Raw genomic sequence first — 17530 nt, 5'->3', positions numbered from 1 at the left:
TGTCTGTAATTGCTTTTTAAATAAAGCAACATTTTTTTTGTAATGCAGCCGGCTTTCCTTAGGACCACTGCCTGCTTTTAAAAAACATTTTCACTCACATTCACAGAGGAAGGGGTCCCTTGGTGATCCCTTCCCGTTTACAATGGTTTACCGTCTCCTCTACGGAGTCGGTAAATTATGAATGTTTTGCAACCGCATTCCGGTCACAAAACATTCATACATACCAGTGTTATTTGATATTAAGAAGGATGCCCTAAACATGCCCCTTCTTAATACCAAAAGCAAAATGTGGTTCGCTAATAAGTTAGAGAGTCACATTTTGCCTTTTGTACATGGCAAAATGCATTTTATAGAGGGGCTGTTAGCGACCAGTAAAACGATTCGTACATCTGGCCCTTGCTCTCTTGCACTGTGAGTAAGAGCATTTTGTTAGACCAAATCTGCAAAATCCACCTAAGAAGAAGTGTACTTCTGTACCAGGGCTGGTGGGCAAATACTTCTCTCTGACAATGATTTTTTCTTTACATTCTTTATATTGTTAATGTATTTATATCCATCATTGTGTGTTTAACCCAAGACTCCAGACTACAGCAATTCAATGCTAATGTTACCTTTCTTTGCATCAATAAGACCCACATTTTCCTGCCCTGTATATTAAATCTAAAAAGGGATTCTATACTTGGTTTGCATGCATCATCCTGCTAGGAAGACTGGTACGGTTCGATTACAATTAGGCTTGTTAATTACTTGTTAAGACAAAAAAATGTAAAATTATACAGCAAGCATCCTGCTAAAATGCTTAGGCAGTACACTTTCTTTTTTTATTCCAACAATCTTGCATTAATAAATAAATACATATTTATCCATCCTCCTACCCCCAACATGATATGGCTAGGCAGTGGCTTTGGCAATGCACTACAAGGATTACCACAGCAAAGATAATGAACATCTGTAGAAAACACTCTACAATATGAACCTTTCCACCACTAGTAACTGGTGTTCACTTTGATAGACTCCCAATAACTCTTTTTCTGTCTGATGGTCGAAAAGCTAAGCTGTGCCATAAGGATTCAAAACTTATCTGAAGCTATAGTAACCCGCTAAGCTGTGGCCCCACGAACACTAACTTGGCATATAAGCACTGGAGAGGGGGTGTGATCTATTAGACTTCACTTAGCATTACTAGTAGAGCTGAGATTGGAGATCTACTCCTTCCTCAATTGTGCTCTGCTGCTGTGTGCCCCCCACCCCGCTCCAACTGGATGTGTATGAAAGTGCAGAGGATAGACAAGTCATAGATGTGTTTTCACCGACAAATCGATTTAGATACAAGAACACACATCTACTGTTTGACAAGAGAACTCAGTTCTTCACCTGTGAGCTACCGGAGGTGCTTTCTGTAAAACAGAACAGCAGATGATGAATTGGGAGCAATCTTTTTTCTCTCTAACAAGCATGACTGCATGTCAGGAGTTTATAGCACACATCCTCCCTGACAGATCTTAGTGGGAAGGCAATGGCTGAAGTGGACTGACCCACAGCCCCATGGTGTGGTTGGCGGAGAAAAGTGTGACTGACAACCGAACAGACTATCGAATATACAGGGCTGACAAAAAGCCGTTCTATATGTATAGCAGAAAAGGCAAAACAGAGAGCAGACAAACGAGTAAAAAAAGCAAAACAGAGCAGAAGAGGGCAAAACAGAGGGCAGAAAAACAAGTAGAAAAGTTAAAACAGAGGGCAGAAAAACAAGTAGAAAAGTTAAAACAGAGGGACGAAACATTTACAGAAAAGGGCAAAACAGAGCAGACAAATTAGCGGAAAAGGCAAAATAGAGCAAGAAACGAGCAGAGGAGGCATAAACAGAGGTCAGCAGGTAGACAGGAAGCAGAGGGTAGCTGGACAGGAGAACCGTCGCAGGTGGAGTTAGAACGAGGACCTGCTTTAAAAAATGTAAGAGCTTTAGCTTCTATAACAGTGCCTAAGGTAGTGATTCGGATACATGCACCTCACACAAAGGAAGGTGGAGCACTAACTGAAGAGAAGTCTGTCCAGGTGCTATTCCATGCCCTCATCACTCACTGTACCATGGGAATCAAGCTGCACCCCACTGCTGGGGCCCAAATAGGCCAAAGAAGTCTCAGGTTTGTATGTTCTCGTTCAGATGGAACTGGCCTTGCAGTAATAATGGACTGTTCCTGTTGGAGCAGCACAAGGACTCATCTGCATATGGCTGATTCGTGTCTGAGGTAGCTTGGTGGGCATAATGTGATCGACTGGGATGCAGCCTGAGTAATTATCAGTGACTGAGATTAATTTAAGCGTTCAACCCTGTGAGATGCTCTATGGGCAACAGATATGTCAGAAACTTGGGTTTTGCACTCACTTTTCTACGTGACTCAAGCTGCACCTATTGACACAAACCAAATTCACCAAAACTGGTCTACGGTTGCATGTGTTCCATTGAGAGGAGAACTTGACTGCCAGTCAGGACTGGACTGTTCCTACGGGAGCAGGAGCAAGGCTTATTTGCATATGGCTGGTTCCCGTCTTAGGTGCTTGGTGCACAACACAAATGGGCTTGGAGTGGAGTAGGGTGAAGTGCTATGTAGTGGCATAGAGTGGCATGGAGTGGTGTGCAGTAGAGTTGAGTGGCTTGAAGAGGATTGAAGTGGAGTGTCATCGGGTAGCGTACAGTGTTGTGGAGTTTCATGGAGAAAGTAGAGTCGTAAGGTGGAAGGGCAAACAGTTGAGTGATGTCGGGTGGAGCACAGTGTCAGAGTTGAGTAGAGTATCGTAGAGTGGAGTGGCATAGAGTGGAGTGGAGCAGAGGTTAATGGATTAGAACATAGTATAGTGTAGTAGAGTGGTCTACAGTGAAGTGGCGTAAAGTACAATGGTACAGAGTAGATTGGTGTAAAGTGTGTTGGTTATGTGTAAAGTTATGTAGAGTAGCGTAGAGTGCATTGGCATAGAGTAGAGCAGTACAGAGCAGATTGCAGTGGCATAGGGTGCAATAACATAGAGTGGAGTGGTGTAGAGTGAAGAGACATTGAGTGGAGTGGTGAAGGGTAGAGTGCAAAGGTGTAGAGTAGAGTGTCATAGAGTGCAGTGGCATAGATTGTAGTTGTGTAGAGTGCAGTGGTGTAGAGTTGAGCGGTGCAGAGTAAAGAGCAGTGGCACAGAGTGCAGTCATGCAGAGTAGAGTGTCAGAGTGCAGGGTCGTAGAGTGGTGCAGAGGAGGGTGGTGCAGACAGCAGTGATGTAGAGTACAGTGGTGCAGAGTAGGATAGAGTGAAGTAGAATGCAGTGAAATAGAGCTCAATGGTGTAGAGTGACACAGCATGCAGTGGTGTAGTGTGTAGTAGCAAAAAGTAGAATGCTGTAGAGCATAGTGAAGTAAAGTGCAGTGGTGCAAAGTAGTTGGCATAGGGACAGTGGTATTGTGTAGTTCCCACTAATCCATAGGACCTGTGCGCTTGTTGGAAATCATAAAACTTTGGGTGAGGTGTCTAGACTGATTCCAGGCACCCCCGCAGGATATGTTGGCCTAGAGACCAGCTAACTCACAGTGCCACCATATGCCTCCTAACCTTACCAGGGAGCGAATATTTTCTGTCAAACACTGAACATGACAACCCAGACCCCTCGGGGATCGTGGAAACAAACCTTTTCGCTTAGTTACTTGTGCTTATTTGTACTCAAAGAAGTATACAAAATACACAGGGGGATGTTTTAAATATATTTTTGGAGCCAACATTATTCTTGTATAGAATACATGTGCTGCGATAATCAGTAGCAGGTGAAAGTGATTACAAGCACCAAAAGGGTAAATAGCAGATACAGTTCTACCATAGTGCTAAAACAGTTATATGCAGGCATATAAACAAGGCAGTAATCAGGCGTAATCCTACTAGGCAGAACCCTACACTAGGTGTTCCTAGAGTGTGTGTAGGTGTGAAGCCAAGAATCCCCCCAAGGGACGATCCAAACCCATTACCTGGTGGGAGAGAATGTAGGAGCCCGTCTTGGTCACAAACCTGACACCCTCACACTATAGAGTATATTGGTTTTGAGTAAAGTGGTGTACAGTGCATTGGCATATAGTGCAGTGGCAAGGTCTGTAGTGCTGTGGAGAGGCGCAGAGTTCAAGAGAGTGGAATACATTGTTTCAGAGTAGAGGGAAGTGGCGTTGACTGCAGTGGTATTGAGTGTCGCAGAGTAGATTAGAGTGGCTTAGAGTGGACTTGAGTATAGTGGATTGGCGTAGAATGGAGTGGCATTGAGTGGCAGAGTGTGCAGTGTGGCAGAGTCCATGGTCGTAAAGTGCTGTGGTGTACAGTAGAGTGTTGTGGCATGGAGTGCATTGGAGTAGAGTGCAGTGGTGCAGAGTAGAGTGGCATAGAGAGCAGTGGTGTAGAGTACAATGGTGCATAGTAGAATAGAACAGCGTAGAGTGCAGTGACGCAAGGTAGAATAGAGAGGCATAAAGTGCAGTAGCATAAAGTATAGTGGCGTAGAGTGATTTGTTGCAGAGTAGATTGTTGGAGTAAAGTGATGTTCCTTGATGTAGAGTGCATTTCTATAGAATGTAATGTTGCTGAGTTGGGTGGTATAGAACAGAGTGGGGCAGAGTGGTGTAGGATGCAGTGACACATTGTAGAGTAGTGTGGGGTAGAGGGCATCGGCGTAGAGTAAAGTGGTGTAGATCAGAGAGACATGGAGTGGTGCAGAAAAGAGTGCAGTGACTCAGTGTGGAGTGGCGTAGTGTGGAGTGGTGCAGAGTAGAGTGCAGTGGCATGGAGTGGTACAGAGAAGAGTGTGGTAACGTGGAGTATGCATTGTATGGTAGTGTACTGGCATTACAGACATTGCATCTTCAATTTAAATGATCATTAGATTTGCACTCACCTACAGTTTTACTGCTTAAAGTATAAAGCACACAAATGATAATGTGTCGGGATGCCATCACTCAATGTATTGATTTGATCGTCAATCAGCAAATAGAAAGCCAGAATATGTGAGTTACAAACCACTAAGCGAATGGTAAGCAACGTGCGGATGGCATTCCTAGGACAACTTTCTCCCCTTCTCTCCCTTCAATGTGTTAGCCCTGAGAGAAAAAATCCAACTGTTTCAGCACAATGCAATCACTCCGGTGCTGTTGCAGAGCCGGGCTTTTACCCATTGGTTATGTCATACAGTAGTTGTTTGAAGACTTCCAATAATTTGAGGGACAAACTCAATTAATATCACTCCAGTTCGCTACGTTCATGTTCTTGTAGGTCATCTCATGTACAGTTGCTGACATTCTGTGTCTACGCTATATGACAGGTTCTTCAAAGGAACCAGAGATGGTATGCCAAATTTGTAAAGTCTATAATTTTCAGCCCAGATTATTAATGCTCTGCCTACAATACGTTGAAAAACTTGAGTTTATAAGTGTGCCATTTAGGACTTATCAGAGAGCAGTGTTTCTTCCTGAGAGAAAGACTTCCCACCTTCATGTTTGGCTCCCCCATTGCTGTAGAAAATGCTTCAGGTGAAAAGGGATATGGCTTTGTGTGTCTTCTCTTTGCTGTGGACATGTCAATATGTCTTTATTTTAAACCAGTCATTTTACTACTGGGAGAGATTCTGGAAGTAATGTTGTGATGGGCTCTTGCCTAGGCCACACCTGAGTTACTATCTTTGCTTTCCTACACTCATCATGATAATGAGCTCCAATGATCTTGGGCAAAGAAAGAAAGACTGAGTGGTGTGCTGACACTTGATCTTTCCTGTTAATTTAAGTGGAATTATGGTGGTGGAGGATGCTTTTGAGGTGCCTGTAGCTTTTATTAGAGTAGGAGGTGGTAGCATGGACAAGGAACATGGTGATCAAAAGCATACATTAACAAGCTACACTGGACAGGCGCATGGTTACTGGCATCTTTGTCCTCCCGGATCACATTTCTGAGTGAAGGAGTGTCTCTTTCTTGTTTTTTCCGCGCACCTCAGTGAATAAGTGCTGACTCAAGTAAGGTGCAGAGCAAGATAACCAGCAAATAACCCCAGAGCTGCATGTGTACCACTGAACCAAAGTGCAGACCAACTGATGTATTCATTCCTTTCGTCACTCAGTCATACCAATGATTTTATCTCAAACTGCTTAGCATCAAAGACATTCAGGCAAAGATAGGGTAATAAAAATAGAACAGGTATAATTTAAAACTCTATTATTGCTTACCTGCAAAAGTATATGTCAACAAACATAACTATAAGTGCCAGAGAGAAGAAGATAAGCGATAGAGAACATCGTATGTAGTTTTCTGTATATCTGTAGAACGAAAAAAACACCAGTGAGCCTCGAGTCAAAAGGAGATGAACTACAAATATATGTAGATAATAAAGTTTTTTCTCTTAATGGTACAGCTGGTGCCACTAAGGCTTTCATCGATATGAATACATCACAGATGTTTATGCCTGTGCCCGTTCACACAATTTGTTCCAGAGGGGACTGGTCTTTCTAGTAGAGTGAGCGATAAAAGGAAACACTTTTATCATCTCAATACAGTGCAAGCTATGTGGTTCCACATTAATCCACTCGACTCTCTAATCAGAGTTTAGTAGAGTTCAATTATAAATTTAGAAACAAATCAATATACAGCAATCTCAGCATAAGTGCATAAACGTACAAAAAGATCAGAATAAGTCCAAATCTCCTTAAGAGATGTACCCTATACAGTATAAAACAAATGACTAACTCTAAGATGACAAAGACAATTAGGAAAAAGGAATGAAAGTTGAATTACATCTGATGATTCTCTTTAACGAGCATGAGGAAACTATCTTTCCCTACACTACCTTAACAATGGCAACCCTAAACTGAAAGCATTTGAGTAAGGACATAATCAAGTAAGAAATGTGTCAACCGTCAGAGTTTTCAGTAGAAACACTCCGACTATGGGTCAAGTAGCTTAAAGCCACGCAAGCAGAAACATAGGTCTGCTCTCTGAGAAAACCTAAGATGGACTCTCTCACTCACTAAACACTGCACATTATATCAACTGCAGTCAACTAGACACTCCCACATGATTTCTTCTTGGGAAATTTCCATAGCTCTGGCACGACTGGATACTTTCAGCTCCTTTGCCAGTTGGAAAGCACATTATCTCTTCTCGTCCCTGGACATTCCTCTCCCATGAGAACTCCTCTCCTCGCTCGTTACTGTGATTTCCTTGGCTAACTCCTTCTTCCTCGGCTAACTCCTTCTTCTCATGCTTTACTACTAAGACAAAACTCCTTTGTCCTAACTAATGAAGCTTCTCCACACCAGGAGTGGAAACAAAATGAGACAAAACATTCCACAGTGAAGGCTGAACACAGACAAACATGAGATTACAACCCTGAGTTTGTACTGCAACAGAGAATGATAGGCTAAGATGAAATGGTGTACAAAGTTAGGCTAACCTATGTTAAAGGCCCCAATTTAACTAGCTACTTTGGCTAGTTCACTGGATTACAAATATGCACCCATTTATGAATATATTACAATGAACTATGCATGTTTCATGACAATTGTACTTACACATGATTCATTCAGGTTATACGTATGAATTGTCAAACATTTATTGCACACATCCTAATTAAATATCTCATTCTAAGACATTTCACGTTAATTTCTCCTGTCATAATAATATGTTAATTGTCACATAACTTTATGAATCGCGTTCTAAATACATATATCAAATAGAGTACTTTCATTATGCAATACTCCACTCGTTTAGTTACAACAGAGTAATTTTTAGTGCGGGCTATGCTTGAGTATGATGCACTCCTACATTATCTCAGATTGGATCAAGATTATACTTCTTCACAGGTTATCTGTATATAGTGCCATCTGTCTTCAACAGACAGAACAGAAAAACACACAGAAATATTGCCTATAAATATTTAATGCTAAAAGCGTCTCTAAAAAGTATTCAACAATCAATTATAAAGCACAAACTGTTGGTATGTGTTGGACTTGGCCATTTTTGCAGGGTCATCCCTGAACTTTTTGCCTTCCTCTGTATTTTTTTTCTGACCTGTTGTTGGCTGTTTTATGACTCTGGGCACTTTACCACTGCTGATCAGTGCTAAAGTGCATATACTCTTTATTGTAAATTGATGTATTGATTAGCGACTCCATGATTGGCTTATTTGATTTACTTGTCAGACCTTAGCACAGTCCACCATGTGTGCCCAGGGTCTGTAAATCAAATGCTGCTGGTGGGCTTGCAGCACTGGTTGTGCCACCCACAGAAGCAGCCTGTAAAGTTTGTCTCAGGTCTGTCATTGCAGAGCTTGTGTGCAGTCTAGTACTGCCATGTCGACTTGGTAAGTGCACCCACTTGCCAGTCCCTAAACCTTCCCTTTTCTTCATATCAGACACCCCTAAGGTGGCCCAAGGGCAGGGTGAATTGTAAGAATAAGGTAGGACATGCACTGGTGTGTGTGGCATGTCCTAATAGTGAATTACAGCCATTTTCGTTTTTCACTATTGCAAGGCTACCAGTCCCCATAGGCCAGAATGGGCAGTTTACTTATAACACCTTATACCAGGGAACATGGTAGAAATTCAAGTTTGGTATGCCAGAACTCAGAATGATAAAATACATATTTTAGTGAAGTTGGTTTTAACATTCTGTGTTTGAAAATTCCACTTTTAGAAAGTAGGTATTTTCTTACCTAACCATCCAGCATGCCTCTGCTGGCTTGTGTATTGTGTGTCTGGTTTTGTGAGTGACAGGGGCTGGGGGATTCCAGGAAACAGGGTGAGTCAGAACAGGGCTGAATAGACCTATCTGCATGTAGAGTGGTGGGAGGAGATAGCACCTGAATAGGGCTGTGCCTGCCTTTCACAATGCTGGCTCCGCCTCCTGTGGTGCGTCTGATGTCCCTGGCCCACACTGTCAAAGGAAAGAAGGAGTCCTGTCAACAAAGTGCTCCAGGACTGCACAGAACTGGTTTGGACTAGGTACAGGCCCCTCTGTCTTCAGAGGACAAAGGATTTAGTAGTATAAATGTGGGGACCCAGACCCAAAGAATTTAGATCACTTCTGGAACAACAAGACAAACCTCTGCCAAGGAGAAAAACCAAGGAAGCTGTAGGAGTTGGACTTCCCCCCTGCCAGTGTGCTGTGTGTTGTGTTGGCCTGCAGTGGTGTCTTCAATTGCCAAGGAGAGGAGAAGGAACTTTTAAAGAACTTTCATCATCTTGCAGAATATTACTCCAAGGGCTTGATTTGAGCTTGCCTCCTGACCGAAGTCTCAGGGATACCAGACTTCACTCTTTCTGTTTGCCTGCATCTGGAACTTGCTGTTTTAGTGCTACAGAAGGAATCTGCAACACCGACACCAGCGAGTGACACCGTAACCTTCAACGAAGTCGTGAGCACTGCTCCGACTTGCAACGTGGACCCAACGCCGGCCGACGTGCCACCTCGACACCAGCGAACGACGTTGTAAGCCTGCCATAGCCGTGAGCGCTGCTCCAACTTGCGTCACTGGCCCGACGCCTACTGCTGTGCCACATCAACGACGAAGCTGACATCATCGCGGAGCCGATCGTCGACGTGGGTGGTCAGGAATCTATCGACATCGTGACATGGGACGGACCCGTGGTTTCGGCGCCATCATGATGTCACCTACTCTCCGGTCAGGAACCGACACCTCCCCTGCGCAAGCATCCAGGTCCCGATGCATCATCTCCCCCGACGCAAGGATCCGACGCCGCAACGCGCCAACGACGCCGCATCTCCCCGACTCCGTGAGCTGTCTTTGTTTTCCCTTTTTTAAGGTACTGTCCTTTGTGGGTCTGTTTTGACTTCGGGCCAGGCGCGGTACTTTGGGATTTCTTTGACCTCGATGTCGTGATAACTCCCGTTGGGGTTATCTGTTGCTAAAGACTGTTTTAAGTGAATAACCTATTTTTTAACTGTTCCTACCATCTTGAAGAATTATCATTGATTACAGTATTGTGGATTTTTGTCTTTTATGGTCTTGTGATGAGTCTATATAAAGAATACTTATTTTTATAAAACCTGTGTAGTGTCCATCTGTAGTGTTTTCACTGTATTACTGTATGTGTTCACAAATGCTTAACACACTGCCTCTAAGATAAGCCTGTCTGCTCGTGCCAAGCTACCAAGGGGGTGAGCAGGTGTTATCCAGTAGTGTAATCCCCTTTCCCTTACTTAGAAGCAAGGGTCCCTATTTGGTCAAAGGTACCTACCTATGCCAACTAGAGACCTCCAGTTCTAACAGTATGCATCTCGCACCATGTTTCTGGGGATAAATTGGTATCTACCGGTTTACAAAATAACACTTATTAAATTTGACTTCCCCCACATTTGCAGAGATAGTTGCCACTGGGAGCTTGCTTGGTGGCTAGAATCTGTGGAGGGAACAAGTGAATTTGAATCACCTCTTGCAGAGGGTAATTCACTCAGATATTTGTCTAACTATAGGCTGCTAAGGTGTGCAAATAATTTCATTCCTGAAGCACACCTGCATTTTGTGTTAAGAGAGCTGATTCACAAAGCCATTTGTGCAACTAAGCTGCAGATGGTGCACAAATGCATTGTGTAACAAGTGTACCATTTTCCCCCGATAGTGTAAAATTATGTGAACAAAATCGCTCTTGGGGTAGAGAGTGGGGTTTCAGGGAGAGCATGCCTCAGAAAGTTCGTGGACACTTTCAAACTTGTGTGTTTCTTGGTTTTTACCAATCTTCACAAGCCACATTTTCACCCTGGATATGGACCGTGCTTTACTCGTGTTAAAATCAGGAGCCATCCTCTATTAAGTCCTCTCATGGTCCACACAAGGGAATTGTATGATTGTCACTGGTTAACCTTGCAATCCTAGTGTCCTATGTCCAGGGAGGGAAGGAGCAGAGACTGGATAAGGTATTGGGCATCCAGTTACCCTGGTGAAAAAAAGTAAAGACATGGAATTAATTTAATTCTGAGAAACAGATTGTTGCAAGAGTTGAGAAAATCTTTATGGATTGCAAGGTCATTGGAAAATTGCTCTAAGCACAGCAGGAAACCTACAAGAGTATTTTACGAGTTTTGTGTTTTGAGCCTGCTAAACATGAATTTACATTTGTAAAGGGATTTGCTCATCTATGATATTCACTGAAAAAACCATAGGTTTCACACACGTTATAGTTAGGAATTAGCATTTAAAAAACCTTGCAAATTCACTTAAAAAACCATAGGTTTCACACATGTTATAGTTAGCTGGACATTTCACTCATAAAAAACCAATGAAATTCCCCCGTTATAGTTACTGCAGGCAACTATAACTCACGCGACCGTAATCCTCTGCTGATGCTAATACTGTATTTAGACACTTATTTACCCATGTCTTCTTCCATTAATCTTTAGCTATACATATATTACAAATATTTATTTTTCAGAAAGACACATATGTCATCAGTGATGTAATATCTGACGTCATCAGCAGAGGATTGCGGTCGCGTGAGTTATAGTTGCCTGCAGTAACTATAACGGGGGAATTTCATTGGTTTTTTATGAGTGGAATGTCCAGCTAACTATAACATGTGTGAAACCTATGGTTTTTTAAGTGAATTTGCAAGGTTTTTTAAATGCTAATTCCTAACTATAACGTGTGTGAAACCTATGGTTTTTTCAGTGAATTTGTACGGTTTTTTAAATGCTAATTTATTTATGTATTATTTTTTTTATATATTTATTTTACAATAAACTACGTATTAAAAATTTTTTTTTTTTTTTGGTTTTCACCCTGCGAATTATTATTATTTTTTTTTGTGTTTTTCAGGGTGCGCGCACTGTGCGCGCACCCCCGCGATTTTTAAAAAAAAAATATATATTTTTTTTGCCTTCGGGGTCCTTCAGGGACCCCCTGACAAAGGCTAGGGGGTCAGGAACTCTCTACCCTGCCCCCTTTTCACGTTTGCCACCTTCCTTTTTCACTCTCGGACTGAAAACAAACAAAATGGCGGCCGACACTTCCTGATTTCGACCGATTCGAACGTTGACTAACATGTAACCACCAATCAGAATTACGCTTGCGCACGTTAGGGTGCTCGCACGGTGCTCGCACGGTGCGCGCACCCTGCGCGCATATAGATATATATATGCTTTTAAATGCTATTTTCTCCGGAAATACTGAACAGATTTACACCAGAGGCACTTCCTTGACCTTATGGCTACCTCTCTGCCAAATTTCAAGTAATTCTGTTCAGCCGTTCGGGCTGTAGCTGTGTCTAAAGGTCCTATGGAAAAATGCATGGGAAAAACGCGTTTTGGGACCCCCCTTTTATCTCAGCCCCCGCTTGACGAATCCCCCCGAGACTTTCAGGGTAGGAGCGGAGCGTAGCGCCCCACCTATTTTGAAAATTCACGAGGATTCGTCGACCGGCGCCAAAGTTATTCAAAATAGAATGTTGCGGATTTCCTATGGAAACGTGGTCCTAACTATAACTACCTACTGGCGACCGCCAGTAGGTAATTACACCAGTATGGGGTAATTTTTCCTGTGAGTGGATTTGTTCAAAGAGACAAAATGTGAGTGTCCTAAGGCACGGATGCCTGCCTACGTAGGTGCACATCCACAGCCTTGCAAGCTGCTTTATTGAAGGATTTGGCATCTGACTTAATATCGACATTTCCCTCTATGTAATAAATGTCATACATTCAGCTGTAGTTGGTTACAAAGAAATGTTCTACATACAATATTTTTTTCTTAATTAGAAATTTTAAATGCCCTAGACCCTCACTAAGAGCATCCTTGGAATAATTCCTGCATTGTTTTCAGCAGCAGAAATCTCAGTGAAACATTCTGAAAGCGCAGAATGAGGCCATGAGTTAATTTAATGAAACCTCAGTTAAACTGAGGGATTATATCCTGTATTAATGGCTGACGAACAAACAGGAAGCAAGTGCACAGAAAAGAAAAAACATTTAATGATGACAGGTTGCGGAGAATCTGAGGAAGATTATTTAGAAAATATTCTAATGAAAAATGCTCCGCCTTATCAAGAAGGGCCAAGCAGCGTTACCCCGAGTGCCCCGCTCCTAGACATACCCTTGGTACCACAAATATTACATGAAAAAACAATGGAAAGGGTACTTCAGGAAAAAGAAAAGGAAGCTATAAATAAGAAAAGAGATGAATTAATACAGAAGATAGCCCAGTTAAATGCACATCCTGAAGCATTAACTACACCTGTGACTATAGGTCCTGTTGTTCCATTGAACGGGAATAAAACAAATTATCCTAAACCCCCTGTCATGACCACACCTATGATTGAGCCAAGAAAAGAGAAAATAATAATTGATGACCAAGCCAGTGAATGCGAGTCAGTAATCTCATTAATGGACTTGCCAATAAGAGGGCAAATAAATGACACACCCAGAAGAGTCACTCCAAGTTGTTCAAAAGAGGTACGAAATGAGACATCTACTGGAACAAAGAGTGCCACCATAATAACCGCAGAAGAATTAGAAAGATGGACATGAGACATAGAGAAACCGGATTGACCACCAAAAATACTAGATATTTTTAAATTAAGAGTTGAATCAGAAGAAAAGATAGCTGGGAATGTAGGACTGGATAGGTTAAATACCTATAGTGAGGAAGAATTACTGTTCATTTGCAGAAGCATAACTCGAAACACAAGAACCTTTCATGAAAAATTAATGAATCTGTCATCCGAAATGGGAATAGAGGCAGGACGATCCAAAGTCCTGCAAAAACCTTATAGAGCAGAATTTTCAGATAAAGATTTAGAAAACATTACCATGTCAGGAAGAAAATTACAAGTAAAAGAATTGATGGCAATATTACAGAAATGGGGAGATTTAGACAGATGGAAAGTAAGGTGGACAAAGAAAAAAGTAGAAGCACAGATCAGTTGAGTGACATCAGAATATTTAATGAAAGAAACAGAAAGGGCAGAACGGTTGTACCCTATGAGGGAGGTTCCAGGAGGAGGTTATGTACATGTCCCATGGACAAGACAGGATTTTATCATTTACAAATGTTTTCCCAAAACTAAGAGAAAAGCCTGTGGAATGGTATAGACAAGTCGAAAGGTTTGTGAAGGTTTCAAAGGTTTTGCTGAAGGATCTGGATGGTATTTTTGACATAGTGGTGCCTACTGATTTGTTGACTGAATGTAAAATCACAGTCGATTGGCCAAATTATGAGTACCCAAGAAATGAGAAAACAGGAGCTCCGTCAGAAGAGGTTATGAAAAAAATATAACCAATTAATTACTTTTCTGAAAGGGAAAATTCCCCCAAAAGAGACAGATTGGATAAAGATAGACAGAACTACTCAGGAAAAGGATGAGTCTGACCATGCGTACTATGAGCGCCTCCTACGGGTGTCCAAACAGTATAGTGGGTTTGAAAGTATTGGGGGCAAGGATAGGACTTATTTTGTGTATCGATTTGTGTCAGGGTTAAGAAAATAAATTTCTGAAATGATTAAGCAGCATAATTTGTGTTGGCAAGCAAAGCCCATAGATGAGATTTTAAAATATACAAAGTACTGTGGAGATGAAATTGACAATAGACGAAACATTTTAGAGGAGAAAGTGAAGTGGGTTCAAGTAAAGCTGGTAGAACAACAGGAACTCCAGTTAACTAATATGGCAGGAAAATCAGCAAAGGGGCAAGGAAATGGTGAAAATAATGGGGGTAAACCAAAAGGGTGATTAAGCAGAGAAGAGGCATGGGTGCGGAAAATTGGGCCATTGGAAAAACGAGTGTAAGAATATGCAAAATAATAATGCCCAAATCAAAATTTAAATCCACAGACGCAGAATGAGTTGTAGACCTGCAGAGTCAATTGCCACCTGCCCCTTTGCCAAATTTTGTGAGTCAAGCCAAGTACAGTGCGGACACCGGATTTCAAGAAGGAAGTGGTAAGAAAAATTACCTAACATCAAAGTTTCTTTTGCAGGATCCATATTTCGAAGATCAAGATCAATGACGGTGCCTGAGAGGGGGGATAAGGAGTGCGTACTTGGCGCATCCTTACCGGTAGATCAGTCAGGTCCATATATTGATGGAAAGATAGAAGGAAATGACATTACTTTTTTGTTGGACACTGGTGCTACCCGTTCTACTGTGAGAACAGCAGACATTCCAAACCTACCCCTCTCGGGAGAAGCCATCCAAGTAGTGGGAGTTTCTAATAAACAAATTAGGACCCCTATTACAAAGCCAATGGAGGTGTGCAATGGTAACTTTAAAGAGATGCACAAGTTTGTAGTATGCGATTCCAGTCCTGTGAATTTATTAGGGAGGGACTTGTGCAAAATTAATTGCACCTTCTTTTGCACACCGGGCGGTGTTGCCATTCAAACCCCAGATGAAGATAGAATAAATAAAATCATGCTAGCTAAACAAGGAACAGAAGTAAATGAATTGTTTTCAATGATAACCCAAGATGACTTACCAGAAGAGGTCAAATTGACAGCAAATCCAGAAGTGTGGGATTTTACTGGAAAAGAAGTAGGGGTTGATGACAGATGTACACCCTGTCAAAGTGACAGTGAAGGAAAGTGTAGTCTACCCAAACACGCGACGATACAAGATGAGTCCTGAAGTTAAAGCTGGTGTTGCAGCAGAAATAAATCGAATGAGCAAACAAGGCATTTTAAAAGAAATCATGAGTAGTCTCTGTAATTCACCTATAATTGGCATTAAGAAACTAAACGGAAAATATAAGGTCGTTCAAGATTTGAGAAAGATGAACAAAATTGTTGTGCCCTGTTGCCCGGTAGTGCTTAACCCTGCAATGATCTTGTACCAAATACCATGAAATGTGAGGTGGTTTACCGTGATTGATTTATGCAATGCCTTTTTCTCCATCCCATTGCATCCAGAAAGTCAGTTTTTATTTTCTTTCAAATTTGAGGATCGTGTTTATGTTTGGAATTGGGTTCCTCAAGGATACACAGAAAGTCCTTCGATCTTTAACCAAATTTTTAAAAAATGTCTTGAGACCTTAGTGATGCCTAGGGAGTCTGTCCTAGTCCAGTATATCGATCATCTTTTGGTAGCCTCCAATACAAAGAGTGATTGTGTGACTGATTCCATAGCCTTGTTAAGCCATTTGGCCAATGGTGGACATAAAGTGTCCCCTCAGAATCTACAGCTTTGCAGAAAAGAAGTAAAATATCTGGGACACCAGACAGAACGAGGAGAAAGGAGAGTGACGACAGAAAGAATAAAAATAATAAAACAAATGAAATTACCGCAAACACAGAAGGAAATAAGAATGTTCCTTGGTGTAGTCGGGTATTGCATGCAGTGGATTATGGGATTTTCCCTACTGGCAAAACCCTTGATACAAATGACAAAGAAACGAGCAAAAGACCAGATAGAACGGGAGGATCAAAGCATGAAATCCTTTTTGAAATTGCGAAATTGCGTGTGAGAAGCACCTGCCCTAGGTATGCCAGATTATTTGAAAGAATTTGCATTATTTTGCTGTGAGAGAGATAACTGTGCCCTCTCAGTCCTAACTCAGAGACATGGCCTAATGCGACGTCCAGTGGCATATTTTTCTGCTACCTTAGATCCTGTAGCATCTGCTTTGCCAGGATGCCTAAAAGCTGTGGCTGCCACATGCGTGAGTCTGGAACAAAGCGAGTCAATTGTGATGGGACTCCCTGTAAAGGTGCATGTTCCACATGCAGTTGTTATTCTTTTAACAAGAACTCAAACTCAGTATCTTACCCCAAGCAGATTAACAAAGTATGAGAGAATCATATTAGGAGCAGAAAATGTGACCATAGTCCGATGTACTGTCTTTAACCCAGCTACTGTGTTACCAGACACATACAATGAAGAAATGAAAGATGAAGCCGAACATGAATGTCTTGATGTAACAGAACTCAGTACTAAACCACGTCCAGACATACAGGATGAGCCATTAAAAGATGCTGAGCATGAGTTTTTCGTAGATGGCTCATGCATGCGCCATGAGGAGGGAGGTTTCAGTGCTGCTTATGTTGTGTGTACATTGGCTGAAATAGTCAAAGCATTTTATTCACCATTAGTCAGGTCTGCACAAGTAGCCAAATTGATCACTTTAATTAAAGCTTGCAAAAAGGGGAAAAATTGGCGATTAACCATTTATACTGACAGTCAGTATGGTTACGGGGTTGTGCACGACTTTGGCCAGCTTTGGATGCAACGAGACTTCCTGACTTCTTCAAGGTATCCCATTAAAAATGGACAATTTGTTAAAGAATTGCTTGAAGCGATACAATTACCAAAAGAAGTGGCAGTGGTCAAATGTGCCGCACACCAGTCAGGAAATGACCGTGTGACTGCAGGTAATCGTTAGGCTGACCAGGTTGCCCAACACTGCACAAAATGTCGAATGGCAGTAAACAGAAAGGTTGGTAATTGTGGAAAAAGCTGCCAACTTATGCTATTGTCAGGTGTAGAAACATGGAGAGAAGTAAGAGAACTACAAGATGAAGCAGAGACAA

At 41.9% G+C, this 17530-nt stretch overlaps 1 protein-coding gene across 1 annotated transcript in view; it reads right to left on the bottom strand.

The window, feature by feature from the left end:
• The window catches only part of LOC146809831 (histo-blood group ABO system transferase 2-like), a 742328-nt gene that overhangs the window by 465595 nt on the left and 259203 nt on the right, over positions 1 to 17530 (bottom strand). The window contains exon 3 of the mRNA XM_085616681.1: positions 6230 to 6319. Coding sequence (XP_085472807.1) covers positions 6230 to 6319 — 90 coding nt within the window. The remainder of the gene's footprint in view (positions 1 to 6229; positions 6320 to 17530) is intronic.

Source organism: Triturus cristatus, chromosome 7, assembly GCF_964204655.1.
Source record: "Triturus cristatus chromosome 7, aTriCri1.1, whole genome shotgun sequence".
NCBI lineage: Eukaryota > Metazoa > Chordata > Amphibia > Caudata > Salamandridae > Triturus > Triturus cristatus.
The sequence above is the reverse complement of the archived record's forward strand: the minus strand, read 5'-3'. Positions and strand labels throughout refer to the sequence as shown.